Here is a 25,790-nt window from a genome sequence, read left to right as displayed (position 1 = left end):
CTTATGGTTTTATCTGCAATAGTATATGTACTAAACAAAATATAGTATTGATTCAGAAATTTACTTTCTCACCTCAAAATCAGTTTTTTCTCTATGGAATCTGCATGTGCCTGTTTACAGCCTTGATATTCACTATGTGGGATCAGGGAGGAATTGGCTAAATACTGGAATGATCATATGACTTCTATTTTATCCGTGATCGGTGGAACTGATGGTGTTACAACTCTCCCCATGTTACAACCATACCCGGTTTCCCCTACTGCCAAGGCCGACCAAACCGCTGGTCTACGTAAGACAGGTGAGGTGGGAAGAGTCTGTTTGGCTAAGGGGAAGACAGCGTTCGTTTGAAAATTGTGGGAAATCAATATTTAGATCTTTCTTGCCTTAGGAGATTAGGGGTTCTTACTAATTTTCCTGCTTGTATACACTATTAAAATACTGGAATTTCACGTACCAAGAATAAACATTGTCATAGTCCCCAGGTTTGCCTGGTCTTTGTGCTCACGGTTCCTGCAATTCTAAAGCCATATGGTTTGCTGTCCCTTTAATTAGCACAAACTGACTCTTGAAATCTACACCACATCCATAGTTACAGTATTGATTTTCACTTCAGCAGACATTAAACATAATTTAGACTATGCTCAAAACAGGTCCACAACATATTCACTACATTATTCACAATGTAGAATTCACATTAAGCAAAAACAATACCGCAAGCAGAATAGTCAATGTGTTAATGAATATAATAAAATAGATTAGATACCTCATTACAAATTATATTAGATATCTCATTATAAATAATATTAGATGCCTCATTATAAATTATATTAGCTACTGCTCCACAGACAAGATATGGGCGCACTCACATTACTCACAACCATGGACTAAACACATAAGAACATAACAGCACAATTTACAGTATGTACACAGGAACATTAGTGGTAAATACAAAGGTCAGAAAGTAAACAAGACTCAGTGTACTGGTCTCTGTTTGTAAAGTCAATTAATAAATGTGACATTTACATTTTGGTTGCGCAAACATGAGTTGAGTAGAGCAGGTTGTGTGAGGCCATTCAATAGTGATTACAGTTCAGTACTGCCAGTTTTGTCAGGGTCTTCAGTAGTGATTACAGTTCAGTATTTTCAGGGGAGAGTGCATAACTTCTGTCACACTTTCTAAAAACAAATAAATACAATTTAGATTATTATATTAAATAAACGTTTTAATTATATTCAATGAAACTACTAACCCTAGATTCCACAATCTTGAATTATGCAAATTCACAACTTATTCTCACTTTAGAACATCAACACAGCAAATAAATATGTTCAGTAGAATATTTGCATTAAAGAGGGATATTACATCAGTGGAAATCATAGCTGAAATAATCTATAACATCAATCTTATTGGATGAAGACCAAAATTTAGTAAATAAACTATCAGGCCAGACTGTGACAAGCTCATCTAGGATATGAAGAAAAACCAACATCTCCTGCATGGTAAGATGTTAGGTGTAGTTTCAGAAAGTGGCTCAGCTAGTTAACTCTTAATATCCAAGTAGAATGAAATAGGATTGCATTTGTGGCTTGACCTCCTCTCCTTTCATATCTTTGTTCTTTGATTCCATCGAATGGCATGTTTTTACATTACATCGCTTTACTGTTCTCACCCACAGAGTTCAGATAATCGAACACTGAGCCTGACCCATCAGGTAATTATGAGCTGTTGTTGAGCCCGTTAATGGCTTCAGCATATGGGTTAGATTCTGGAAGGGCTGAACCGGAGCTGTGGTTTTATAATTCACTCCTATTCTGTTACATGTATTGTAGCTGCGTTTCAATGTGCCAGTGTTGAGACAGAATCTATTAAGACCTGTGTCAGTCCTCCACAAAAAGACACTGCAACAGTTTAAATGAAAAACACGGAACAGACCTCTTGGTAGAATTATAGTTTTATTATTTAAATAAATAAACAACTATTTACATAATAAATATTTGCCAACATTTGATGAATAAAAAGCTCTTTCAGGAACAATAACTTTATAGTCTCTCTTTTTTCTCAGACACATGTAAACAAACTATTCGCCACTGTTTTTTGCTTTAGGTTCATCTCTGTCTCTCTCTCTGTCCGTCTCTCTCTGTCCGTCTGTCTCTTTGCTACATCATTCCCCCACTCTCCTCCCTCCTCCTCCACTGAAGCCTCCAGCTGTTCAGTGTGCACCTTCTTACAAACGTTCTTTCAATCATTTCCATAGGTCCATCAATTAACAGTTAAGTCTGATTCTGTGCTTTAGAGAATGTCCAGTCCCCCATGTCTGTCATGCAAACAACCACACACACTCGCGCACACACACACACACTCGCACGCTCTCACACACACACTCGCACGCTCTCACACACACACTCGGCTGCATCTCTGTTGGAGCATGTTCAGGGCGTAGTCCATGCGGCTGCGCAGGTCTGCGCTGCAGCCTGAACTGAGGAGCGTGCTCAGCTTGAAGGTCGCGGACGTGCGTTCCTCGTTGATGTACGTCAGCAGGTAGTCGTCCTGCTGCGTGCACAGGATGAGTTTGGTGTGATCGTGGTAGAAGTTGACCTGTTCAGGGATACGGAGGCTTGTTACGCAAGAATCAAAAGCGGATGCAGGGTATTGTTTCTCTGAGGGTGAGTCAGATCAGCCCATATGTGTTCAGGCTGTTTCTCAAACTAAAAATAAACACGGCAGATAACTATTCAAAGCCCCAGCTGAACAAAACCCAAGGTAAGAGACTAAAAAGGAAGTTTACGAAGTTTTAATTTCACACTGGTGATAATAGAGCTTCTTCTGTAAGAATGCAGTGTTTGACATGCATCTACAAGGGGCTTGAAGACAAGGTTCTGAATTTCAAGGTTCTGAAATTCAACGGTGCTGAATTTCAAACACCACACACTCTATAACACTATAACAGGTATTCTAGAATGAGCAATAGTTCTAGAATGGAGATTCATTTTGGGATGGTGCTTTGTTTACCTGGAAAGTGCCATCGTTGAAGAGCATCATCAATGCCTTGTCAGACTTCAGCCACTGCAGCAGGTAGAGCCGCGGCTTCTCCGCATTTGTGTCAATCGCCATATCACCACCCTAGAGAAAGAGCGGGAAACATGAACCCCACGGCCATCTTGGCTTCTGGAGCATTACTATGACTATGTATTTGCCAAGTTAATAGAATAGAAATGAATGGAGTAACCATTTACAAAATGTTACATTTAAATCATATTTAAGCTTAAGATTTAAACACCAACATCACAGAGTAATAGGAGATTATGTATAGATTATGGCCCAGTTAAGTGTACATTTCAGAACAATTTATTGCTGTTTGGCTGGAAACATGAATAGCCATTCAAATACCAAATTGCAAATTTAAAGTTTGGAAGTTTTGAAGACCAACATGTTCAGGCCAGTTGGTCCAAACTCCAGGTTGATGGTTTACACCTGAACTGCAGGAGTTCTGGGCAGATACTCACATCCATCAGGTTCTCCTCCATGTAGTGAGTGAAGTACTTGAGAATGGTGACCTGGCCCACACAGTTCTCAGGGACGTCCGTCGTGTACATCACCGCACACTGGCCCATCTCAGCATGCTGCAACACAGTCCTGAGGGAGAGAGAGCGAGCGAGAGAGAGAGCATAAATCAGATTTCAAAATCACTTCCAAACACAGAGAAACAACTATTCTTTCTTACAAAATTGTACAAGTGTAGGTCACAGTCTATATGTGTATGTATATACATCATATAATTAAAGCAATCATGATGGGATGGTTATAAATTCCAGCATCTTTAATGAATGAGTGATCAGACATGCTTCAGCCATGGAAAAAACCTGTGTGTTGTGTAAGTATCACATGTTGTGTGACGAGCTGCACGACAGTCACATAAGAGTCAGCACTTGACAACAGTGCTCATCAACTGGTTGGAGTTGGCGACGAGCCCTAGCACCTACGTTTTGTCAGCTAGGAGACTCATGTGTGTTCCGTTGTTGAAGAGCACGCCCACGGTGTTGTCGGACAGCTGATAGCCAAAGCCGTATTTGTTGGAGTAGTCCACCCACTTGGTCACCCAGCGCAGGTTGCCGCACCCGTTTGCCTGTGGGAGCTTCTCGGCTGTGGGAGATCGCAGCTCGTTAAAATCACACGGTGATTGCTGCCATGGAGGGGTTTGTGTACAGGTGTGTGGTGTGCCAGTGTGAAGCGCTCTCCGGGGCAGGCGGTTACCTGTGGGCATGTGATCCAAGCAGCCACGCAGAACGCTGGTCACGGCCTCCGCCACGGATCCTGTGGTACCATCCTCCAGACCTGCAAACCAAAGAGCAGCATGATGAGCCCTCGGACCTGCTAGCGATCTGAGAGTCACTCGCGCGCTCGCTCGCATGCATGCTCGCACGCACTCATGCACGCACGCTCGCTCGCACGCTTACATTCACTGCTGCTGCTGCAGCTCCCCAGGCTGCCTCTGACGATCATGCGGATGGGGTCTCGTGCATGAGGGCGCCCGTCGGTTGCCTGGGAAACTAGCTTTCCAGCCGGCAGTGATGGAGTGCCTTCTTCCTAAAAAGGCAGCGGAAGAGGGGGCAGAGGAGGGGCGGGGGGGTGGGAGTGTGTGAGCATTACAATTCTCGTACATCCGCTCTCCTCCGACACACAGTGTCCTTCAACACACAGTGTCCGTCTGGACCGCCACAGTCTGGTGCCTTACCACTGCTGGCTGGCCGAGTAGCTGCTGGTTAATCGTGGTCATTCGGAGGTCATGGCGCAGTTTGTAAATGTCCTCTTCTTCTTTAGCTATCTTATCTATTACAGGCAACAAAAAGATGTTTTGTCTTAATTGACCTTGTTGACCTTGGACAAGCCACTTAGCAATTTACTTAACGACTTATTTATGTTAAAAGGCCTCTTTTGGCTTTCAGGGGATGAGTGAGACTTACTGAGGTTCTCGTAGTATTTGGCTTTGTCTCTTTTCCCTCCGAAGAGAGCGGCCGCGGCCTTCCGGAAGAAGCTCCTGGCGGGGCTGGATATGTGGAAGTCCGGGGCAGAGAGACAGCAGCTGGCTGGGAGGGTTTCTGGCGCGAATCCCTACGGGGCACAAAGCAACCCGTTCAGGAACGCCGGCCGACCCCCACGGCCCCGGGGCCGGACTGCTGTGAGCACACCCGTGTCGCCAACCAACCTGCGTGAGGAAATCGTGCCGCGCGATGTCGTCCAGCCGTGGCCGCTCCGACGGGTTACGGGCCAGCATGCTTCCGATGAGCTGGCGGGCGGGGAGAGAGATTGTGGAGGGGAGAGCGTAACGAGCCTCTCTGATGCACCGATACGTCTCCTTCAGGTTGCTGGTCTCAAACGGAGGCTTGCCGAGGAGCATGGTGTACCTGCAGGACGGAGCAGACACAGGAACATGGAGGTTAAGTTCTCTGTACGCACCCAACCCCACCCAAATCCCGCCCCAACCCTGCCCCCAGGCAGCAGCTGATTTTGCCCCACATTTATCCCACAAACACACACACACACACACACACACACACACACACACACACACACACACACACTTCACGGCTCAAACATATCCGACCCAGTGGTGAAACGCAGGCCTGAACTGGCTCATTATGCACCCTTGGCCGATTGGTGAACGGCTGATGGTGGGTGGGAAGGGGAGGAGCTTAGCAGGGGACTCACATGACGCAGCCCAGAGCCCAGACATCTGACTCCCAGCCGTGGCCCTGCTTGTTGAGCACCTCTGGGGACAGGTAGTTCGGGGTTCCGCAGATCGTCTTGCGTCTGTTGCTAATTGGCTCCAGCTTGGCGGCCAAGCCGAAATCTCCCACCTTCAGTTCCATCGTGTCACTAACAAACAGGTTCCCTGGGAAACGGGAGAACGGGGCCGTTAACTTCATTGCAGCTCCTACGTGACTTTAAATGGATAAGCTGTGAGAAGGATGCAGTTTTAGTTAAACGTTGGCTCGTTGGAGGAGGTGCTGCACACCTAGCTTGAGGTCTCGGTGGAGGATCTCTTGATCATGGAGGTATTTCAGAGCAGACACTGTCTGCTTCAGGTAATACCTCACCTCGGGTTCTGTTAGCACTTTACGTGACTTGAGTATGTGAGCCAGTGACTATAGGAAGAAAGCGTTAACAGCATGCATTAGCAAAACCATCCCAAAACTAGCACAGCCCTCATGATCACAGGTAAATGTCCTTATTCCCTTTACAACATTTTAAACTGCACTTAAATGTAACTTTGCATTTTTATTTTTTATAGTTACAGTCACGAGGCACAGAGAAGTCAAATCTTAAAACCAGATATGAAGACTGTGACTCACTCTTCTGCTGCAGTACTCCAGAAGAATATAAATGTTATCTTCATCCTCAAAATGATGGTAGAAATGCACGATGTGCTTATGACTCAGAGCCCTGTGCAGTTCGATCTCTCTGTTAATCTGTAAAACAAGTGTGGTATTTTGCGTCAACAGAGAGCGGAGACACGACACGCATCCACAGCTGCACGCCGGAGTCTCGCTCACCTTCTCCCGCTGGTGCGGTTTGGAGACGCGCGCGTGCGGGATTATTTTCGCTGCATACACTTTTCCTACAGACAAGTCAGTGAGTTCATAGCACTTGGCGAACCCTCCCTGTGACAAGCAAAATCATCAATGAATACACGGCATTTCAAAACGGTGCACAACACAACAGGCACGCGCATGAAATTATGCTAGGGACTTTAAAACGATTTATTAAAACCCTCTCGGCCGTATGCAGATACCCACCTTTCCGAGAACTTTCCCACGGCAGTAACATTTCCCAGTGACTGGATCTGTAATAATTCTCGAAAATTCCGCGGTGTTGGGGTTCTGATCTTCTTTTTTCCACCTCTGCTCACTAGTCTTATTCTCGCACGTTTTGTCATTGCTGGTCGGCAGCTCGTGAGAAATGTTCCTCAGGGTGTCCATGACTCGCGAGCGACTCTCACGCGCGTCCGCTCTGTCTGCCGCGGTGTTGTCGCTCCGCTTTTATACGGCGGAATCCGCCCCTCGTCTGGACTCTCGGCACCGCGTCACCGTGCTGAGGGAAAGACCTCAGCAGGCTCGGTGTCCTCTTACAATCCGTTTCGCAAACAGACGTACGTGTTGTGTCCAAAAATAATACCGCATGAAACGTTTCCTCTGAACGCCTTTTTCCCAAAGCTACGTTCACAGCTCGTATGTCACCGACGACAAAGGCCACAACTTACCTACTGCAACCGAATATTTTCCAGTTATAAGGAATAAAACTGACAGGTCGATTAGGTCGTAGCTGAGTTTTAAGTCATAAATTCTAAATTCCTGTAATAGTAGCACCAATAAAGGTCTATTGTAGTCTGGTAACTGAACGCAAGCGGGCGGCGGTTAATCATGTAGTTATAAACTACATTAATTACAAAGGCGCATCCGGCTGCTTGTGAATCTAGGCACGTACCTTTGAGTTGGTGTTTTATTTACTGAAGAGCAATAAATGTTTGTTTAATCTGTATTTGTTCTGTGACTATGCAGATCAAACGACGCTAGTTGCCCTTAATTATAGTAGTGGTGTACTCATAATGAACCCTTAATGAAAAATTACTAAAACATTAAAGACAAAAACATGTCCTGGATTAGCTTTTTAATATAACTTTGACAGTCTAGCAACTTGAAATCTGAACGGATAGGTTACTATGCGTCACCTCCTAATTGGCAAGGCTGCAAATTACGGTCGTGCCCGTCACCTCTCGGTTCTGCTAGACGCACTTGTGCCACGGTCCACGTGGGGGACTCGCCTTCGGCCAGGTGTCAGTGCACGTGGACCATCCACTGGCTTTCTCCCAGTCCAGAGGCTCTCTCAGCAGGCCAGCATTTGGTGTTTTGGCTGTTGGCAGTGTGGCGTGGTGTGAAAGCGAGAGGTGGGGTTAGGTTTGGTGAGGGTGGTGCGGCTTCACCACAACCCTGGCCCCTTCACACAGGAAATAAGCCGCTTCTGATCTCACCCATTGGCTAAACATTTCACAGTTGGGGATTAATCCTTACTACACAAACTCTAAAAATCATCTTTCACTATCGTGAAAGGCAGTGCATGAGACCAGTGAATAAATGTTTGAGCCAGTGAATTTTAGATAATAAATAAAAGATCAGCATTAGTTTTCACATTGTGACAATTGAAGGACACATCTTAAAGGCATAATTGGCACTGAACTGGAGCTTGATCCAGTGAATCTGTAAATACTCATTTGGCATTGGGAACACGGGATGGATGGCGGTCTTGCAGGAGCTCATGCACGCGGCCTGCGGACCACGGCCATGTCGTAGGCCCATGTCTGGTCCAGCCCGTGCCCTTCCGATGCAGAGATGGGCCAGTCAGGGAACGGGAATCGGCAGGCGATCACACGGGCGTCATCGTCCAACTCCTCCGTCAGCTTCCTGCCTAGTACCTCCATCTGGAACAGCGTCAGTGATACGGAAAATACATAAAATGCTCAGAATGTGTCATCCGCTGTGACTAAACACCCAGATGCCACTACTGATATTAATGACTGGCAGATAGCTTCGTTATCTTATATTGCATTTAAAATGTGAGAATCCAATGCATCTTCCTCTACGTACCACTCCAGGTGCCAGGAAAACTGTGACATTCTTGTATCCAGACAAATTGGACTGCAAAATATAATGTGTAAAAGAGTAATTATGTGTCGTGTTTGGGCTCAGTTTGTAGCACATTTGAGTTTAATTAAAAAATGACTTTGAAGGTTTGAAGGCAAAATGTCAGCTTTGATCTGGGAATAATTTGAGGATAAAAAGCAATTACATGATTTATTACAGTCTTCCATAAGAAACTGGACAGTTGTTTTTAAGCCTGCTCAATGTTATTTGCATCACTAGTTCCTGTTCAGGAGAACCAACCAAAGGTCTAGTAGATCATGTATAAACACACTATATTGCCAAAAGTATTCGCTCACCCATCCAAACATAGGCCACATAAACTGAGGGAGCGGGGTCAACGGATGATGAAGTGCATAGTGTGAAGAGGTTGCAACTTTCTGCATTCAATCACTGCAGACATCCAAACTTCATGTGGCCTTCAGATTAGCTCAAGAACAGTGCACAGAGAGCTTCATGGAATGGGTTTCCATGGTCGAGCAGCTGCATCCAAGCCCTACATCACCAAGTGCAATGCAAAGTGTACGATGCAGTGGTGTAAAGCACGCCGCCACTGGACTCTAGAGCAGTGGAGGCAATCTGATGGACGAGTCTGGGTTTGGCGGTTTCCAGGAGAACTGTACTTGTCTGACTGCACAGTGCCAAGTGTAAAGTTTGGTGGAGGGGGGATTATGGTGTGGGGTTGTTTTTCAGGAGCTGGGCTTGGCCCCTTAGTTCCAGTGAAAGGAACTCTGAATGCTTCAGCATACCAAGACATTTTGGACAATTCTGTGCTCCCAACCTTGTGGGAACAGTTTGGAGCTGGCCCCTTCCTCTTCCAACATGACCGTGCACCAGTGCACAAAGCAAGGCCCATAAAGACATGGATGCAGTCTGGTGTGAATGAACTTGACTGGTCTGCACAGTGTGCTGACCTCAACCCTATAGAACACCTTTGGGATGAATTAGAGTGGAGACTGAGAGCCAGGCCTTCTCCTCCAACATGTGACCTCATAAATGCGCTTCTGGAAGAACCTTGTGGACAGCCTTCCCAGAAGAGTTAAAGCTGTTCTAGATGCAAAGGCTGGACCATTATCATATTGAACCATATGGATTAGGAATGAGATCTCAATTAAGCTCACATGTGAGTCAAGGAAGGTGAACGAATACTTCTGGCAATATAGTGTACTTTAGAAGCAAAAATAATTTTTTCAAACATTCAACCAATAAACATGAACTGTGTCAAAATATGCTGCTTGGTGCATTGGTAAGAAGCTTTAGCAATGGCGGGCTAAGATACACTGGGGAAAATAAGTATTTAGTCAGTCACCAATTGTGCAAGTTCTCCCACTTAAAAAGATGAGAGAGGCCTGTAATTGACATCATAGGTAGACCTCAACTATGAGAGACAAAATGTGAAAAAAAAAGAGAAAATCATTTTGTCTGACTTTTAAAGAATTTATTTGCAAATAATGGTGGAAAATAAGTATTTGGTCACCTACAAACAAGCAAGATTTCTGGCTGTCACAGACCTGTAACTTCTTTTTTAAGAGGCTCCTCTTTCCCCCACTCATTACCTGTATTAATGGAACCTATTTGAAGTCATTAACAGTATAAAAGACACCTGCCCACAACCTCAAACAGTCACACTCCAAACTCCACTATGGTGAAGACGAAAGAGCTGTCAGAGGACACCAGAAACCGAATTGTAGGCTGGGAAGACTAAATCTGCAATAGGCAAGCAGCTTGGTGTGAAGAAATCTACTGTGGGAGCAATAATCAGAAAATGGAAGACCTACAAGACCACTACTAATCTCCCTCGATCTGGGGCTCCACGCAAGATCTCAGCCCGTGGGGTCAAAATGATCACAAGAACGGTGAGGAAAAATCCCAGAACCACAAGGGGGGATCTAGTGAATGACCTGCAGAAAGCTGGGACCAACGTTACAAAGGCTACCATCAGCAACACACTACGATGCCAGGGACTCAGATCTTGCAGTGCCAGACGTGTCCCCCTGCTTAAGCCAGGCACGTCTGAAGTTTGCTAGAGAGCATTTGGATGTTCCAGAAGAGTATTGGGAGAATGTCATATGGTCAGATGAAACCAAAGTAGAACTATTTGGTAAAAACACAACTAGTCGTGTTTGGAGGACAGTAAATGCTGAGTTGCATCCAAAGAACACCATACCAACTATGAAGCATGGGGGTGGCAACATCATGCTTTGGGGCTGTTTCTCTGCAAAGGGACCAGGACGACTGGTCCGTGTACATGAAAGAATGAATGGGGCCATGTATTGTGAGATTTTGGGTGCAAACCTTCTTCCATCAGCAAAGGCAATGAAGATGAAACATGAGGAGATCTGCATGGAGGAATGGGCCAACATACCAGCAACAGTGTGTGCCAACCTTGTGAAGACTTACAGAAAACGTTTGACCTCTGTCATTGCCAACAGAGGATATACAACAAAGTATTGAGATGAACTTTTGTTATTGACCAAATACTTATTTTCCACCATTATTTGCAAATAAATTCTTTAAAAGTCAGACAAAATGATTTTCTCAATTTTTTTTCACATTTTGTCTCTCATAGTTGAGGTCTACCTATGATGTCAATTACAGGCCTCTCTCATCTTTTTAAGTGGGAGAACTTGCACAATTGGTGACTGACTAAATACTTATTTTCCCCAGTGTATCTTAGCCCGCCATTGCTAAAGCTTCTTACCAATGCACCAAGCAGCATATTTTCCCCACTGTACCTCAGAAGACCACTGTAAGACTAATGCGTCCGGGACTCTGACACAGTCTCAATCTTTAGGTCAGGGGTGGCCAACCCGTCAGAGACCAAGAGAGCCACTTTTTTTTTTACTGTGTTATGGCAAATGTGTGATGTGAAGACAGTCAAATGTGTGTTTTCCACTACGCCGGTTTTAAAAGTATTAGCGGCTCGCTAGGTGTAGCAGTGTGTCGCCCTCAGAGTGATGAGGTAACCGGGCCACAGCACAGACCGTTAGTGCAGGTGAGCGCGCAGACCGGCTGGGGAGCAGGGGGCAGGGGTGTAGTGGGGGGGGGGGGGGGGGGAGTCGCTGACCCCCCGCTTATTTTAACAATGCAATCCCTGGCGATCGATTCTACACCACTACACCACTGCTGGGGAGCCGCATGAAACCAGGCAAAGAGCCGCAGGTTGGCCACTCCTGGTCTAGGTTGAAAACCCACTTAATTTAGTTTAGGGTTTGATAATTAATATGCCTCCATAGATAAAGGTACAGATCCAGGGGTTCATAGTCGAAGGGTTATATGGTAGACTGGGGCGCTGGTGCTGTCATCCTGTCACTGACGTGGTCACTCAAGTTTGTTGACGGTGTAGTGGATGGATGCCAATGTCTCGGAATGCTCCCAAATCTATATTACCTTCTGGTTCTGCCTTTTTAGATGGGCTGTAATAATTTAATTTAACGCCGGAGTTGCTGCCACACTCCAGAATGTTTATCATTTCATCTGTCCCGTATATGTCCTCATACAGAGCTAATTTCCCCTGTTTTATCTTCTCCACATGGCTGCCCACCTACTTGAGGAACACTGATATGATGAGAGACAGGACTTTCCAGAGATTCCTCCTGGGCCAGGATCACTCACATCTTTTCCTTTTTTTCTCTCTTTTTAAATTGTTGTCATGGTGAGCGGTGATGGCCAGAGGAGGATGGGTTCCCCCTCTGAGTCTTGGTTCCTCTCAAGGTTTCTTCCTCATGCCCTTAGGGAGTTTCCCTTGCCACTGTCGCCCTTGGCTTGATCACTAGGGGCTTGGACTCGGACACTTGTAAAGCTGCTTTGTGACAACAACTGTTGTAAAAAGCACTATATATAAATAAAATTTGATTGATTGATTGATCATTATTGAGGATGTATAAATGTGTCAAAAGAACACTCTGCCTGACTTCAAACAATACATCACAATATACAAACCTCTAGAAAGCTTTCAAAAGCACAGGATGGACATGGCACGGTTCTAAAACAATCTGCGATGCTCTGGGACAAACGTCTCCAGGACTGGTGATGCCCCCCAGACTGCACCACAGTAAGTGCAGAGAACAGGACTGAGAACACAGCCCCAGGACACCACCTGACCTGGGATCAGTGCACATGGCAACCGGGGAAATAGCTCACAGTTTTTTAATGTTCACGGCACTAGAGAAAAGTCGTGTGGTTTTGTTCGGTATAAATGAAACCATACACATCCTCTTGAGATGAAGCTGACATTCTGACCTTTAACATTTGAGTTAATGTCACAGTAAATCCACTGAGCAGAATCAAAGACCCATAACAGAAAATAATCATCACTATCCCTAATTTTTTAAAACAGAGAAATAACTGTAAAAAAAAGTCAGTGATATGTCTATGGTACCTTCCAGAAGTCCTCATTCACAAATCTTGCTGTAGTGCTTGGAATTCCCTTCCACAGAGCTCTGACTCTGGAATATCCTATCAGGATGGAGTTAATTTCAAACCCAGTACACTGGAATCCCAGTGAGGATGCAGCAAACACCTATGTACAAAACACCCAGTGAGAATAAAGCAACGTCTCCACTGGCCTACACAGAAACTCCTTTGCCACAATACTTTACATTTAAAAACAGAACCAGAAGAAAAAACAGATTAAAACAATCTGTAAAATGATGAGGTAATGCTAGATAGTACTTATTCAACTATGTAATGACTCCATACTTTGTGTCATAGCTTCTTTTGTTCCAAGTTGAAGTTAAAATGCTTCACTCCTTAGTGCTCTAAGTTACAGCGTCCTCTGGGCCACCATGCACTACAGCAACATGGAACAGTTTCACGGTGGTAACGCTGTTCTCATACAAGCCAGTAGATAACTGCATGTTCTTAACATGTTTTCAACCCAGACATGTTCTCACAGACTCTTGCCGTCGTGAGGAAGACTGATAGAGAGGGATATCAATACTGCCATTTAGGATAGGAGGAAACACCTTTAACCAACCAAAAAACAGCCAACCAACCAAACAACCAAAACACAAATGACTAAACAGCACTGGAGCCTGTAATACACATCTGATTAAACCTGCTGTGACTAATTTAATATGCTGGCAGCATGCATTCGATATCTGCTCTTGCTGATACAGCACAATGCCATGGTTGTAAAGTGATCTCTTGAAACAGAATAGCAAAAGCTTTTAAGTCCATTTGGGTTGAGGACTTCAAATCACCAGTTTAAATATCACACTCAGGATGGAGTGTCACCCAGTAATAATTAGGGCTAAACTATGCTACTCAGTATTTCCACATTCAGGTTCTGTGCCTTCAACAGGTTTAAATGCATGTTTTCATTTAGAAAAATCATGCTTATTGTTGCAGAGCTGGCAGCCTTCCAGTGTTTAAATACAGTATTTAAATATCAGTTAGACTGTTTCTTTGGTAACAGTATTTAAATTTCCATGCAACAACAGGTTTCAGAACATTACTGTAGAGTCACAAACAAAGAAAGTGCTTGGGAATCCAGTAACCTTTGCTTTATAACCTTTGCTAATTTGCTGCTCGACCAACCACAAATGTACAGCACTGGTCTCATCATTAACCCTGTACCTAAGTGCTTTGTCATGTGCTATTCTGAGCAAGATCCTGATATTTATCAATAAGTCAGGTCCATATTACATTAGCGCTCACTGTACATCCCTGGTGAGATGCTCAGGGCATGTCCAACTGGGAGGAGACACCGAGGAAGACCCAGGACACGCTGGAGAGATTACATCTCTCAACTGTCCTGGGAACGCCTCTGTATCCCCCCAGCTGGAGGAGGTGGCTGCGGGGAGGGAAACCTAGGCATCTGTGCTTAGGGTACTGCCTCCGCGACTCGGACCGGGATAAGAGGATGTAAATGGATGGATGGATGTACATCACATTACTGCAGGAATGCAGGACTCCATTAAACTAACATTTTACACTATCACAGTTCTTGTGTTGATTCCAATTTTTATCCAGGATGATAATATCAAATATATATTTGTTATTTTCTATAGGTTATAGTAATACTACTACTATGATTAGCAAGTTTTAGGCTATTTTATAAACTTCCTGTACTTTAATGCTTAGCATAAATAATATTTTATAAGATGAGATCTATGTATACAGTATATGATAAAATATCTTGCTAATCATGAATACAATCTAGTATAATCCTATATATTGTGTTAAAAGTACCAGATGCTGACATTTTGTTACAGGATATAGTAACAGACAGAAGGTCACACCACTTTATGCTACTTAAACAAACAAACAAAAAACTTGTGCTAAATGCTTGTGCAAAGACATTTGATATAGGTGAACACTATGTGTCCTGGAATGAGCTCTCACCAGTCTTCCATCCCCAGAGCCCAGGTCTGCGAGACAGCCTGCTCGGGACTGCAGGAGCTTCAGGACGTTCCGTGTCTGTGTGCTGCTGGAGGGCAGATATGGCACCTGTGTGGTACAGACAACAGTCTGCCTGTAAGCGCCACGATCCTTTACGGATGAATGTGCGTTTCAGGTATGGAGAGTACGGTTTTGCAGGTGAGGTTTACAAAGCTAGATTCCAATACCTTCAAACATTTTGGTACTTTTCGAAAGCCAGGGAGTGCAAACACTGTCCAAAGCCCATATAAGCCCATGAGTGTAGCCCCTGAGGCGGCCATAACGACTGGCTTCTCCTGGGTATGACGGGAAAATCTGGAATCGCCATCTTGAAGGATGACTTCAATTGAATCCTCCATGACTGACCCCTAAAACCAACTCAGAAAATGTGTAAACAGAAATTATCAGAGAGAACAACCACTAATAAAAAAACAATTTTAAAAATATTATATAAACCCAGGCAGTTTATCAGTAGCTTACTAGATTTTCAGTGTAAACGATTAAGTAAACTGTTAAGTTCTGCGTAACCCATAAGCATCTGCCGATTTTTAATTTAAAAAAAGTTCAAGCTAAGTCCATTTCAACCTTTTTAATCCAGGACATTAATTTTAGAGACAAGAAAGCAGTCTAAAACACCACCATCTATAGGTGTAAATGTCTCAAACATTATAATATCTTTAAAATAGAAAAAGGTTTAAGACGATATGGAAGGGGAAATGTAACGTTGTTGTTGTTTTTTGGGTTGGCGAGGCTGTAATGTACATTTTAATCCAGCAGAGGGCGCCAGGACTCGTCTTACGCTGACGCCAAACGTTCTAGAAAATGTTTGATATTGTTGACAACACAGACACTCCATGTCTGGACTAGACATGAACGACAGTTACTACAGAACTACTCTATGGGATATATACTATACTTTAAAATCACATAAAGTTCTATGCGTGCATGGCCGTATACTACTGCGTTACTGTTGGACTGATCTGAACGCAGCTATCTTGAGCCTAAAATATAGCATAAATATACGAAAGATGCCTGTCAAATACGGAACATAGTAGCCTACTGTCTTGAAAATCTTTTTTTTTCTTCAGACTCGTACATGACGTACCTAAAAACAACGTGCTTCCCACGGCGTCATACTAAGTGGCACTGACTGACAACGCACTAACCGACCCAGGTCAGTGGACATATGTCCTCACATAACCTACTGCGTAACTTCCTCCAGTCCTGGGCATGTACGAGTATAATTGGTAGTAGTATGCAGGGTGGTGACTTTCGATGGCTCTAGCGAGTATACTTAAAAGTGCATTCTTAAACACGGACCTACACTGCCCCTAGTGGTTGTATCCAAATGATAAACCAAAGGATGTTCAAAGATGATAAAAGGTTTGGCGAGGGAAACAAGAATACTAACAAACAAAGATGATTAATCAATTGTAGAGACTTCCGGTTACTTATTTGCCAAGTAATTCGCTAAACTACATTTGAAAATGCTGCAAAGAAGTGGATAGTATTGTACTATTTAAAATAACATTTCCACTTAAAGATAGAGTGGGTCTTTATTTTGAGCTATTTGAAAATACGGGCCTTTATCTCACAGGTTATACAGCAAAAACGTTGTTTTAGGTGTTTACAGCCTGTTGCTTGGAGGCCTATTAGTGATTATGTAAGGAGCAGCTTGTGGACCCACGAGCCTGCAGCGAGAGCTCGCGGTGAACCAAAAGCAACCGCCTCGTCTCTGCCGCCGTCTGCGCTCCTCAAAGAGCGCATGCGCATTGCACAAGACGCGGACCTGGGTGAATAGAATGGGTGGAGAGCGCGAGCCAGTGACGTGCATCACGGCGTTTGAGATTTATTCCCCGAGCTGACTCCACCTCGCCAAATAAACTGGTGAAGAAAGAGATCTGTTTGTAAGCCATCTACAAAGATATGGATATATATGGCAAGGTAAGACAGCTAAACGTTTTTTTTATTTCGAAACGGAGGCGTCGGGATATTAAAACACAAGCTTGTTTAGTAAAACGCAGTAGTCTATATTGTTCGTTCGTTTGTTTGTTTTGTTTTGAAGTCATAATCTGAATTATTTAACAATTCAGTAGGTTGCTCATGTCAGAAAGTGAGGACAGAACACCCATGATGAACGTGTAAAACTATTTCTGCACGGTTACATAAAACTAGCGCGAATGAAGGAGATTCTAAGAGTTGTGTTGCCTATATCCAGTAACAAACGTTTGACCAAAAACCGCAGCGCCTTCAACAGAATTTCCTGATCCGTCGTAAAAACGCGCTGGGCGAGATGGACAGCTCCGTGGTGCTGAGCGCGCGACGGGCTGCTCGCCAAGTTCTCGGCAGTCATGATCTCCATATTTTCACCGCACAAGCTCTGTGTACGGAAGAGGTGTGTTTCATGAGAACCCAAATGATGTACTTTCTTCCGTTTTCCTCGGCTTTTTCTAGATGGCTGTCGCTCAGGATGGCAAACAGAAAGAGAACTCTGATCAAAACTTCGATTACATGTTCAAGCTTTTAATCATTGGAAACAGCAGCGTGGGGAAGACATCTTTTCTTTTCCGCTATGCCGATGACGCCTTCACGTCGGCCTTCGTCAGTACCGTGGGTATCGACTTCAGAGTCAAAACAGTGTACAAGAACGACAAGAGAATCAAACTACAGATTTGGGTGAGTCACTTTGTCTACATCCCCAGACTGTTTCTCGTTGTTTGCTAAAAAAACGCAAGTGGTGTAGGCAAACTATGATACATTCGTGAAAGAGCAACAGCAAACAGGAAATACGTGTATTTATCAATATATCCATAGCTTTTAACACTCTGAAGTGGTTTCATCTATCCATCCATCCATCAGTATTATTTATATAAAGACAATGTGAAAAACACAGGAAATGAAAGGCTGGGTCTCTTCTACTGCACCAGCTGGAACCAAAGCCCATGGTCTGAGCAGATGTAGATAAGCATCTCTGGCAGATGGCCTCTGTAGGCCTTGCATCTCCTCATCAGCCCAGGCAGCTTCCAGACCCGTCTGGGTGCTGGATCAACACGATCTGTCTGCTTTTTGGGATTACTTTTTTCTTTAATGGGTGACCCATTACTTTTATGACAATAACCAAGATATCCATCTGGCCTGGTTATTAGCCCAAGTGAAGCTTGATTCAGCTTAAATCGCTAATTCCACCATGAATGTCCTTGTTGGGTTTGTCAGCTCAGACTCATTTACTCTCTGTGTCCAGGAAACCAGCCCTTCAGGTTTATACTGTATCTCCTCTTGATTTCCTGCCTTTCTGAGGCAGTGGGGCCAAAACAAACATGCTAGATATATGCTCTCTCGTTGACAACACCTGAAGCAATGTGGTACTGCTAGTGCAAAAGTTCTCAGAACCTTTATAACAATCTAGACAGATGATTTGAATTCGGCAGAATACACTTGTGGAAATCCATAATTAAATAGCTATATATTATACATGCTATATATTATTAAAAGGCACATGCAGGCTATAATCGGCTGGCCGCGATGGGCTGGTTAAGCTGTTCTAAGGGTCTTCTTCCTCTGTCTTCAGGACACAGCAGGACAGGAGCGCTACAGGACCATCACCACAGCGTACTACCGCGGCGCCATGGGCTTCATCCTCATGTATGACATCACCAACGAGGAGTCCTTCGCTGCCGTGCAGGACTGGTGAGCTGAACGAGATGCCCAAAGGGTCCGACTTGCACAAGTCCTCCCAGTCTTCTCCCTTACACAGGCCAGTGGGAAGCACCGATATCTTCTGGTTACCTTCTGGTTGCCTCCTGGAGCAGAGGTAACGGACAAAGCACAGTTGCTTCAGGGCTATCTGCTATGCACTATTTGGAGATTAGCAGAGAGGTGGTAAGATCCATCATTCCCTTTATGATAGTTACAGGCTATTAGGGAGGACACTCCCAGGCTACCAAAGGTCCTCTTTGGTTGGATCTTTCTATTGGTTTTCCATCAGGTTCTCCTGCATTGAGCAGGACAGCTGTTTTCTAGGTTGATATAACTGTGACCCACTTTATTAGAAACAATTTATTTATTACAAAATGTTTTTATAGAAGGACGTTTTAGACACTGTAGCATAGATGTTCAAAAGTCACAAAATACAAGTCCAAGTCAAGAGTCTTTATGCTAGAGCCTAGGTCGGGTCCCAGGTCTTTAGGCTGGAGTCTAAGTTAAGTCACAAGTCTATTGGCAAGAGTCCAAGTCAAGTCAATACCAGGATAGGGACAGGAGATGTAAAAACAACGATGTTATATATTAGTTGTATTGATGACTAAATGGCTAGCATTAACTAAACAAACATATCCAGATGTGTTTTGGGTGCCTTATAAAGTTTGATGTGTTTCCCACATTCTTTACACGGTGCCATCCTTCGGTTATTTCCAAGGATTTAAACTCCCAATAGTCAAAGGCTCCACATATGGTACTGCAGCCGAAACCATGACAACCTCGTTTGTTTACATGTGCTTCTCTCTGATTTCCCACTCGCGATAAACGATGTTGTGATACATGGTGAGAAAAGGGGCTGCGTCCCAAATCACAGAAACAAAAGTAGGAAAAAATAGCAACATAAACACACAAAGAAAGTATTTTTCTATCACTTTCAAACATAGCGTCTGGATAACGAACTGATTCTCTCGACGAGTCACTCACTCGATTGCCCATCTCTGCACTGTAGCCAGACACAACCTGCCCTGGCCGTTATCTCAGTTTTCATCGGTGGTCGGTGGAATTATTGGCAGGGCCAAACCCCCTGTCAACCACCCCCCCCCCCCCCCGTCAATCCCCAAAATATACCTATAGTAAGTCTAGTAGTATCTCCAATAGCTAATATCTCTTCTTATAATGAGTGCAGCTGTTTACTGGCTGGTGTGTGTTGTTTGTTGTCTCAGGTCAACCCAGGTTAAAACCTACTCCTGGGACAATTCCCAGGTGATCCTGGTCGGAAACAAATGTGACATGGAGGAGGAGAGGATTGTCTCTGTGGACAGTGGAAGGCTGCTTGCTGAACAGCTGGGTGAGACAGACAGTTCTGTCAGTGGGTGAGACAGAGTCCCTGTAGGTGCATTTGTTGAGGACAGTTGAGCCTCTAAATCCAGCAGTAAAGGAACCAACCATAATTATGGCCTATACATTTCTATGGTATCAAAAGAGGAATGCTGAGCTACAATCCAAAACTCCTTCATGTAAATGCAGATTAAACATATGGCAGTAAAGAAATTGTTCCTCCTGCAGAGTTTTGTCTGAGAAGTTAAATATGTTCTTTAAAATTCTAATATCTAATTGTTCGCCAGTCATGGCCTGGTGGTAGGGAACTGGTCTTGTGACCGGAGGGTCATGGGTTCGATTCCCAGACCTGAGGCCATGACTGAGGTACCCTTGAACAAGGCACCTAACCCCAACTGCTCCCCGGGCGCCGGGCTAGGGCTGCCCACCGCTCTGGGCACGTGTGATCCACAGCCCTCTAGTAATCACTAGTGTGTGTGTTTGTGTGTTCTAACTGCACAGATGGGTTAAAAGCGGAGGACAAATTTCCATTGCGGTGTAAAAATCACAATTGACAAAATATGGCACATTTACATTTATTTCAAGTGGATAATGTCTGTCTCTCTCTCTCTACCTACAGGTTTTGAGTTCTTTGAGACAAGTGCCAAGGACAACATCAACGTCAAGCAAACCTTTGAGTGCCTGGTGGATATTATTTGTGATAAAATGGCTGACAACCTTGAGACGGACCGTGCTGTAAGCACAGGAACAGCCACGCTGACTGACAACCCAGCACCCCACCAGCAGTCAGACTGTAGCTGCTAGCATTACCGATAGGCTGGGTGTGTGTGTGTGTGTGTGTGTGTGTGTGTGTTGCTACTGTGCTTTTGCCAAGCTCCTGAAGCATAAATACTCCAGGTCAAACTGTAGGCTGCCTGGAAGAACTTGCAAGTAAAACTCTGGACAATTTTAGGATCATTTTCTAGAAGGTGACCTAGACGAAACCTAGAGATGGGGTCGCATTTTTGATGTGGAGTTTTGAGTTTGACTTTGTTTCTGGTGACGTTGACCAGTGAACAGGTACCTGCAGGTACTGAGAAGTTGTGCCAAAATATAACTTTATGAAAGTTGCCTGTCTGAGATCTGATACGCCATCCTGCCACTCGACTGGCCAAATCTTATGCACTGAGGTGTCTGTAATCCCGGTAGATTTCCAAAGAATCTGCTGTATGTTTGAAGAAGCCATGAGCTCAATCCCACAGCTCTTGATTTATTCCCACTCGTCTCAGGGGGATTATTGACATATGTCCTGCTTTCTGTCGACCTAATGCACTGTACTTTTGTGTAACTGTTAAGCTTTTGTTTAAACCTACTGAATGTGTGCTGTTTCATATTTGCTGATGACTGGTTATATGCCAAGTGCCACAGTGTGTGTAAAAGTTATGGAATATGAGCTGATGAATAAATGTGGCCCCGTAAACTTAGCTGTTCCACTGAGTTTTTATTTCCCTTTTTGAGAGTATGCTGCTATGTCACGTAGTGATCTAGGAGGTTAGAGTCAGGGAATCGTATGAAATGTTACACAGTGAAGACAAAATAAGAGTCACAGAATTATGGAGTCAACCCATGCTTTTGTTTATTCTGGTGCATATAAAACATTTTTTATTTAATTTTAACATTTTTTAAAAGAAGGTTTATTCTACAGTTCTATCCAATAGACTGCCATAAATAAGGATTCCAATAAACAACTACACTGACTTGTGAAACCTCCAGAGAAGTTGGCATTCAAGTCACATAACAAAAAAATAGTTATCCCTAAATATCTTTTTAGCTTTTCTTATGATGTAAAAAGATGATGCAAAAAGAAAAGGAGCCACTAATTCTGTCCTTATAGGGTAACTGGGAATCTACAGTATGTGTCGAAATTAGTCTCCATGGGTACGAACGGAGTTTATAAACACTCCATCCTTTTATAAAAACAAACAAACCCTAACTAATGGAAAATGTTAGAACGTTTATATATTGCATGTTACACAGATGCCAGTAACGATTGGGTATGTTGGTAATGTGTTGGCGCGATCCTTGTGTTTCATTCAAACAAATGCAACTAATACGAGATGGAGACAAATCTGCTGCTCTTTAGACAGGCAAACACGAATCTGGCCTTAAAAATCTCACTCAGTCTCCATACAGTCTAAATAAACAAACAAAAAAAAAACTCCCACAAAGTTCTTCACATGTCTTTGGCCCACATTCATACATCATGCATTTCCACGTATTGACACTTTGCATATAGATCCCAATCTGAAAAGGGAAAAAGAATGCCGGAACACTACAGCTGTCTGGGGCCTTACAGTGTGCCATCAGATCCCCGGTAAAGCCTGGGGGGGTGGGGGGGTTGCCCTGACTCCTCCCTGCCCCCGCCCCCAACCAGCACTGGCCTGTTTTGTCTACCATCATAAGGTCCACAAGTCGTAACTAAAACAAAAGTATTCTGAAGGAGAAAATGTATCCCTTACATTTAAAAGAAGGAATAACAATAAAAAAAAGGTTAAAAAACTTTTTTAAGCCAGTAGTTTCTTATAGTGCAGCATGAAGATATAACTCCCCCAAACAAAACACTTCATTAAGGCACAACCCTGTGGCTAAGGGACTTCTGTTTTCATTAAAGAAAAATAAACGACAGTAATTAGGATCTTTCCACCTCCCCACACAAAACAATCTCTTAGGCGATGTTTAAAAATGGGGTCTTTAGATATTGAAAAAGAACCATTCTCTCCACAGCAGCTCCATAATACAGCATCACCATCACCATTAGGGATGATAGAATCATTTACACCATGGTAAGAACAACATGTACTGTACAGCACAATAAATACATGTTTGTAAACAGAGAAATGAGAAACCAGCAGGGTAAATGTGAAGGGAAATAATGTATGGAGGAACTTGGTAATGAGAAAATGAGATATACCCCCCATGAGCATAGTGAGGGCATTTGATAGGCAGGGGTTTCATATACCATTTTATACAACCGATTATATGTAATTACTGCCTCCCTAATTCAAATCAAATGTAGGTATGTTTAAAAAGCCTGTAATTCTGTTACGGTGTGACTGGAGAACTTCCATATGCTACAAGCATATCAAAGAAATCTGTACAAATAAAGGAAATGATAATAAATAGCTCTGAAATGGCAGAACAACCATAAGAGGAGAGTGGGTGGGCAATGCAGCTCCCAAGGCAGGACTGCTCAGAACTACAGGACTGCTCAGAACCACAGGACTGCTCAGAACCACAGGACTGCTCAGAACCACAGGAGTGCTAAGAACCACAGGACTGCTCAGAACCACAGGACTGCTCAGAACCACAGGAGTGCTAAGAACCACAGGAGTGCTGAAGCTCAGGAAGGTGAGGAGGATTCCACCCAGTAAATCAACCCGGCCAGACACACCCTGGACACACCTCAGACGCCCCGGGCGAACCTCAGACACCACAGGCGAACCTCAGACGCCCCGGACACACCTCAGACGCCCCGGACACACCACAAACACACCTCAGACGCCCCAGACACACCTCAAGACGCACCACAAACACACTGCAGACACATCTCAGATGCACCACAAACACACTGCAGACACATCTCAGATGCACCACAAACACACTGCAGACACATCTCAGATGCACCACAAACACACTGCAGACACATCTCAGATGCACCACAAACACACTGCAGACACACCTCAGACGCACCAGACACACCTCAGACACGCCCCAGTCACAGTCGCCAGGCAGAACCTGAGTGGGATCTCTGCAAGAGCTGTATGATTCAAGGTTGAAGACCCAAACAGAAAGGAGAGCTTCAGCACCATGATGAGCAGCTCTTCACTATAGAGTGAAGCTGACCACTTGAGTCCGGATAGCAGTGTGTTCGAAACAGGAAGTGACCTTGTAGAAGAGCCTCACAATGACGTTTAAGCCTACCAGAACAGTAGTGAGTTTACGCTGGACATCACCAGCAGGGGGCAGGAGCTGCAGGGGGCCTTTTGAATCCTGCAGACATCGTACACGCATATCTGATAGGCAACAAAAATATTTAAGGCTGATTTAAGAGATGGTGACAGAATGAAAAATGAACACGTTATTATGGAAATTTCAAGATGAGTGAGCGCTCTTTCAGCGTAAGGTTTTGTAGTGTAATGTATCAAACACTTACACCATGTGCCACCAAAAATTAAAAATAATAAAAAATAACATCATCTTTGGCTGTTACCCATAGCGATTTGTTTTTTCAGTTCAAATTTTCTTGTGCTATGTGAATTTCACTGACTTTGGTGAGTCCATCCAGGCCTCATGCTGCAGGTTCCAAACACCAGCGAGATGAACAGAGAGCTCAAGGATTTGTTAACATCAAAGAAGAAAAAAAACTTCATAGTGTGTAGTGAACCTCCAAGCTACAAGACACAGATGTTGTCATGCAGTGAAGCTCTGACTAAAATCAAATAAAATGCAGTGGGGGAAAAAAACACAAATGTTTTTGGCAAACTAAACTGTAATACTCTTTACATCTACTTCAATCTATTCTTCAAAACCGCCCCAGTTAAGAAACCAGAGCACTGACAGTACTGTAGGTACATGGAACACAAACACGAATAAAATGTAAAGAATTAGATAAAAGACAAATGCAAGTTCCCTTGTCCATCTCCCATGTGCATGTGTGAAAGAGAGAGAGAGAGAGAGAGAGAGAGAGAGAGAGTGAGTGTGTGTGTGTGACTGGAGAAGACTTTCCTGAGTGCAAAAATGGTCCAAACAGCACTAGTTATGACTAAAAGAAGGAAAAACAGCAAAAAAATAAAATAAAATAAAAAGATGAGGGTAATGATGAGGGTAAAAACAAAGATGCATTTCAAGACAAGGTATATAGAACATAAACAAAAACACAAACAAATGGACCAAAAACAAAAGAAATGGGAGATGACCTAAAACCTACAGCTTAACCTAAATGAGTGGCTCTCATCTCTAGTATAAAAAAGTCCAGGTGCTAACTCATACTGTTACGTATTGGCAGTGTCCTGCTCTTCCTCCTCCTCCTCCTCTTCCTCTAACACGCAGGGTTCTGATATTGGACCCTCTTCATCTCTCTGCTCGTCTTCATCATCTCCCTCTGCCACCTGCTCGTCCAGAGGGATCTCCGTACCCTCAGAGTCCTGCGTGCAAAGGGTTTTCGAGTCACTGCAGCTGTTCTCCTCTTCATCTTCCTCCTCTTCCTCTTCCTCCTCCTCCTCTTCCTCGTCCGGTGGGCTGCCACTGTCCTTCTCCGTGTCCGACTCGCCGTCCTCCTCCAGTGTGAGCTCAAACTGGAATTTGTCCTGGCCAGTGGCACGACGGCCCTCTGAGCTGGTGTCCAGTGCGGGGGACGGGCTCTGTGGGATGGTGCTCTGGTACCACTCCCTATTGTCCTCCAGAGTGTCCAGGATGTCCTGGGCGTCGGGGTGCACCAGGTCTGCCCACGTCTCCCACAGAGGGTGCACAATGTAGTCAATGAAGCCCACCTGCAGAGGTACAGTGGAAGATTCAAACACCCAAAATCATTCAGCAGGACTGAACTGCAATTTGCTGTATTGCGCAGCATACAACAAAATCAACAAAATCTACCAACACGAAAAAAATGCATCGATTCAAATGCTGTTCTTCTACAGCTT

At 44.1% G+C, this 25,790-nt stretch overlaps 4 protein-coding genes across 13 annotated transcripts in view; 1 reads left to right on the top strand and 3 right to left on the bottom strand.

Moving 5' to 3' along the window:
* Positions 1-1,936: 1,936 nt before the first annotated feature.
* Positions 1,937-7,512, bottom strand: plk2b (polo-like kinase 2b (Drosophila)). Its single transcript, XM_077004185.1, has 14 exons — positions 6,796-7,512; positions 6,553-6,660; positions 6,352-6,468; positions 6,015-6,144; positions 5,708-5,891; positions 5,205-5,403; positions 4,963-5,110; positions 4,734-4,828; positions 4,456-4,585; positions 4,253-4,333; positions 3,982-4,141; positions 3,505-3,634; positions 3,011-3,121; positions 1,937-2,596 (listed from the first exon to the last, which is right to left on the bottom strand). Exons 1-14 carry the CDS (start codon positions 6,976-6,978, stop codon positions 2,393-2,395), a joined length of 1,980 nt encoding a protein of 659 aa, XP_076860300.1. The 5' UTR covers positions 6,979-7,512; the 3' UTR covers positions 1,937-2,392.
* A 139-nt stretch (positions 7,513-7,651) lies between these two features.
* LOC143513135 (ATP synthase subunit C lysine N-methyltransferase) lies at positions 7,652-16,329 on the bottom strand. 2 transcript variants are annotated; one of them, XM_077004188.1, is made up of 6 exons: positions 16,184-16,329; positions 15,267-15,446; positions 15,043-15,147; positions 13,076-13,216; positions 8,641-8,691; positions 7,652-8,474 (listed from the first exon to the last, which is right to left on the bottom strand). In XM_077004188.1, exons 2-6 carry the CDS (start codon positions 15,435-15,437, stop codon positions 8,310-8,312), a joined length of 633 nt encoding a protein of 210 aa, XP_076860303.1. In that variant the 5' UTR covers positions 15,438-15,446; positions 16,184-16,329; the 3' UTR covers positions 7,652-8,309. The 2 variants fall into 2 exon arrangements, with proteins under 2 accessions (XP_076860303.1, XP_076860302.1); XM_077004187.1 differs by having other exon boundaries at positions 15,267-15,456; positions 16,184-16,319.
* Positions 16,330-16,491: 162 nt separating this feature from the next.
* On the top strand, positions 16,492-21,575 carry rab3c (RAB3C, member RAS oncogene family). Its single transcript, XM_077004186.1, has 5 exons — positions 16,492-17,022; positions 17,533-17,754; positions 18,647-18,765; positions 19,998-20,122; positions 20,732-21,575. The coding sequence occupies exons 1-5, from the start codon at positions 17,005-17,007 to the stop codon at positions 20,914-20,916; spliced, it is 669 nt and encodes a 222-aa protein (XP_076860301.1). The 5' UTR covers positions 16,492-17,004; the 3' UTR covers positions 20,917-21,575.
* A 127-nt stretch (positions 21,576-21,702) lies between these two features.
* Positions 21,703-25,790, bottom strand: part of pde4d (phosphodiesterase 4D, cAMP-specific) — a 107,004-nt gene continuing 102,916 nt past the window's right edge. For all 9 annotated transcript variants that reach the window (XM_077004177.1, XM_077004176.1, XM_077004184.1 and 6 more), the window contains one exon: positions 21,703-25,640. In XM_077004177.1, coding sequence (XP_076860292.1) covers positions 25,143-25,640 — 498 coding nt within the window. In that variant the 3' untranslated portion in view covers positions 21,703-25,142. The remainder of the gene's footprint in view (positions 25,641-25,790) is intronic.

The sequence above is a fragment of the Brachyhypopomus gauderio genome, chromosome 4, assembly GCF_052324685.1.
Source record: "Brachyhypopomus gauderio isolate BG-103 chromosome 4, BGAUD_0.2, whole genome shotgun sequence".
Classification (NCBI taxonomy): Eukaryota; Metazoa; Chordata; class Actinopteri; order Gymnotiformes; family Hypopomidae; genus Brachyhypopomus; species Brachyhypopomus gauderio.
Note: the sequence above shows the minus strand (reverse complement) of the source record. Positions and strands in the feature narration are given on the sequence as shown.

What these genes read in the sequence shown, in the direction of transcription:
- LOC143513135 (XM_077004188.1), bottom strand. Translation starts at nt 15,437, where the DNA reads ATGGAGGATTCAATTGAAGTCATCCTTCAAGATGGCGATTCCAGATTT. An exon ending in AAGTACCAAAATGTTTGAAG is followed by an intron (nt 15,148 to 15,266) that starts GTATTGGAATCT and finishes TGTACCACACAG; the next exon opens with GTGCCATATCTGCCCTCCAG. An exon ending in GCTCTGGGGATGGAAGACTG is followed by an intron (nt 13,217 to 15,042) that starts GTGAGAGCTCAT and finishes TTTTGTACATAG; the next exon opens with GTGTTTGCTGCATCCTCACT.
- plk2b (XM_077004185.1), bottom strand. Translation starts at nt 6,978, where the DNA reads ATGGACACCCTGAGGAACATTTCTCACGAGCTGCCGACCAGCAATGAC. An exon ending in AGTCTCCTAGCTGACAAAAC is followed by an intron (nt 3,635 to 3,981) that starts GTAGGTGCTAGG and finishes TCTCTCCCTCAG; the next exon opens with GACTGTGTTGCAGCATGCTG. An exon ending in TCAACGATGGCACTTTCCAG is followed by an intron (nt 2,597 to 3,010) that starts GTAAACAAAGCA and finishes ATCCCTGAACAG; the next exon opens with GTCAACTTCTACCACGATCA.
- rab3c (XM_077004186.1), top strand. An exon ending in GAATCAAACTACAGATTTGG is followed by an intron (nt 17,755 to 18,646) that starts GTGAGTCACTTT and finishes CTCTGTCTTCAG; the next exon opens with GACACAGCAGGACAGGAGCG. An exon ending in TTCGCTGCCGTGCAGGACTG is followed by an intron (nt 18,766 to 19,997) that starts GTGAGCTGAACG and finishes TTGTTGTCTCAG; the next exon opens with GTCAACCCAGGTTAAAACCT.